Below are 3422 nucleotides of genomic sequence, written 5' to 3' on the forward strand. Positions count from 1 at the left end.
TATCCCGTTTACCCCCATTACCCCATCACCCCCCATAGAGCCCATCACCCCCATCACCCCCACTGCCCTTTATTACCCCACTGATCCCCATTACCCCCCCATTACCCCATTGATCCCCATTGCCCCATTGATCCTCATTGCCCCCATCACCCCCGTTGCCCCCCATTAACCCCCACTGCCACCCACTGATCCCTATTGACCCCCATTGATCCCCATTGCCAACCCATTACCCCACTGACCCCCATTAACCCCATTAACCCCCATTGCCCCATTGATCCCCATTGCCCCCATCACCCCCATTGCCCCCCCAGTACCCCATTAACCCCCACTGCCCCCATTAAAACCATTGCTCCCCCATTACCCCCCATTGCCCCATTGATCCCCACTGATCCCTATTGACTCCCATTGACCCCCATTAAACCCCATTACCCCCATTGACCCCCATTGACACCCATTGATCCCCATCACCCCCTCCCCCCTCACCCTCTCCCACCCCCCCCCCCACTGTCCCCTTCTCCGAGGGGGGGGGGGCGGCGCCTCCCGGATCGGCGCGGGGGGGGGGGGGGGGGGGGGGGGAGGGGGCGCGGGGGGGGGGAGGGGCCTCCCCCTCCCCTCCCCCCCCCCCACGTGGGCTCCGCCCCCCCCGTGTCCGCCAGGGAGTCCCCGGAGTCCTCCGAGTCCCAGGGGGCGCCACGGGGCAGGCAGCGGCCTATGGGGAGCGGGGGGGAGGGGTCAGAGCCTTCCTATTGGCTCCCGGGGAGACCCATTCATACACATTGGGGTCCATTCATCACCATTGGGCTCCATTCATCCCTATTGGGCTCCATTCATGCCCATTGAGCCCCATTCATCCCTATTGGGGTCCATTCACCCCCATTCATCCCCATTGGGATCCATTCAGCTCCACTGAGCTCCATTGAGCTCCATTCATCCCCATTGGGCTCCATTCATCCCCATTGAGCCCCATTCATCCCTATTGGGGTCCATTCATCCCCATTCACCCCCATTCATAACCATTGGGGTCCATTCATCCCCCATTGAGCTCCATTCATCCCCATTGGGGTCCATTCATCCACATTGGGCCCCATTCATTCCCACTGAGCCCCATTCATCCCCACTGGGCTCCATTCATGCCCATTGAGCCCCATTCATCTCCATTGGGCTCCATTCATCCCCCATTGAGCCCCATTCATCCCACTGACCCCCACTGATCTCCATTGATCCCACTGAGCTCCACTGACCCCCATTGATCCCACTGACCCCCATTGATCCCATTGACCCCAATTGATCCCACTGACCCCCATTGATCCCATTGACCCCATTGACTCCCATTGCCCCCCATTACCTGGCTCCCTCTGTGCTGGTGCTGGGGCCATGTGGCCGGGGAGAGGGGCAACGGGGGGCGGGGCCAATAAGGGGGTGGAGCCAATGGGGCGGGGCCAGTGGAAGGGAAGGACCAATGGGAGAGAGGGGATTGGGGGAGGGCTAAAGAGCTCCCCCAAGTGGTTCTGGCTCCCATAGTACCCTATGGAATCCTATGGCACCCTATGGAATCCTATGGCATCCATAGCACCCTATGGAATCCTATGGCATCCATAGCACCCTATGGAATCCTATGGCACCCGTAGCACCCTATGGAATCCTATGGCATCCTATGGAATCCTATGGCACCCATAGCACCCAATAGAATCCTATGGCATCCATAGCACCCTATGGAATCCAATGGCACCCATAGCACCCTATGGAATCCTATGGCACCCATAGCATCCTATGGAATCTTATGGTGCCCACAGCACCCTATGGAATCCTATGGCACCCTATGGAATTCTATGGCACCCATAGCATCCTATGGAATCCTATAGCACCCATAGCATCCTATGGAGTCTTATGGCACCCATAGCATCCTATGGAATCTTATAGCACCCACAACACCCTATGGAACCCTATGGCACCAATAGCCCCCATAGCACCCATTGGGCAACCATAGCCCCCATAGGGCCCCCCCAGGGCACCCATAACCCCCATAGGGCACCCACAGAGCCTCCATAGGACACCCATAGGGCCCCCATAGCATCCATAGGGCACCTATAGGGCCCCCATAGACACCATAGGGCACCCATAGGGCACCCATAGGACAACCATAGCCCCCATAGCACCCATAGGCCCCATAGGGCCCCCCCCCATCCCCACCTTTCTGTGCCAGCCGCTCCATCTTCCTTGCCTCGATCTTGTCGCACTTCCGGTACCTGGGGGGGGGAGGGGCACCCATGGGTGGGGGGTGAGGGGGGGGGCACCCATGGGTGGGGGGGGGGGGCACCAATGGGGGGAGGGGGGGCACCAATGGGGGGAGGGGGCACCCATGGGTAAAGGGAGGTCCCATAGGGGGGGACCCAGGTTTTGGGGTGTCCCCTCATGTCCTATAGGGTGCACACTTGGCACCCATAGCACACCCCATAGCCCCTATAGCACACCCCATAGCACCCATAGGATATCCCATAGCCCCCATAGGACACCCATTGCACACCCCATAACACCCATAGCACCCACAGCACACCCCATAGCCCCTATAAGGCACCCATAGCACGCCCGATAGCCCCTATAGGACACCCATAGCACACCCCGTAGCCCCCATAGCACACCCCATAGTCCCTATAGGACACCCATAGCACACCCCATAGTCCCTATAGGACACCCATAGCACACCCCATAGCCCCATAGCACCCATAGCCCCATAGCCCCCATATCCCCTATAGGACCCCCCATAGGCTCACACGCAGCACTGTTTCTTGGTGTTGGGCCCCCCGAACTTGCGCTTGTCCCTGCCCCATAGCCCCATATCACACCCCATAGCACCCATATCCCCCATAACACACCCTATAGCCCCTATAACACCCATATCCCCTATAACCCCTATAGCACCCCCTATAGCCCCTATATGACCCCCCATAGGCTCACACGCAGCACTGTTTCTTGGTGTTGGGCCCCCCGAACTTGCGCTTGTCCCTGCCCCATAGCCCCATATCACACCCCATAGCCCCATAGTGTGCCCCATAGCCCCTATAGCCCCCATATCCCCTATAGGACCCCCTATATCCCCTATAGGACCCCCTATAGTCTCACACGCAGCACTGTTTCTTGGTGTTGGGCCCCCGAACTTGCGCTTGTCCCTACCCCATAGCCCCTATAGCACCCATATCCCCTATAGGACACCCTATATCCCCTATAGGACCCCCCATATGCTCACACGCAGCACTGTTTCTTGGTGTTGGGCCCCCCGAACTTGCGCTTGTCGCGGCAGTTTGCGCATGCGCCGCAGTCCTGAGCCCGGCGGCAGCCGCGGCACCGCCCGCAGCGCGCCTGACGGGTTCTTGAGCGTGCGGGGGCGGAGCCCAGGACAGGGGGAGGGGCCTGAGGATGAGGGG

At 59.8% G+C, this 3422-nt stretch overlaps 1 protein-coding gene across 1 annotated transcript in view; it reads right to left on the reverse strand.

Annotated features, from left to right (window-relative positions):
- Positions 1 to 318: 318 nt before the first annotated feature.
- LOC117437704 (histone-lysine N-methyltransferase 2B-like) overlaps positions 319 to 3422 on the reverse strand; it is a 3620-nt gene continuing 516 nt past the window's right edge. The window contains exons 2-5 of the mRNA XM_034072275.1: positions 3245 to 3408; positions 2191 to 2246; positions 628 to 709; positions 319 to 328 (exon numbers count right to left, since the gene is read on the reverse strand). Coding sequence (XP_033928166.1) covers positions 319 to 328; positions 628 to 709; positions 2191 to 2246; positions 3245 to 3408 — 312 coding nt within the window. The remainder of the gene's footprint in view (positions 329 to 627; positions 710 to 2190; positions 2247 to 3244; positions 3409 to 3422) is intronic.

The sequence above is a fragment of the Melopsittacus undulatus genome, chromosome 26, assembly GCF_012275295.1.
Source record: "Melopsittacus undulatus isolate bMelUnd1 chromosome 26, bMelUnd1.mat.Z, whole genome shotgun sequence".
In the NCBI taxonomy this organism is placed as follows: domain Eukaryota; kingdom Metazoa; phylum Chordata; class Aves; order Psittaciformes; family Psittaculidae; genus Melopsittacus; species Melopsittacus undulatus.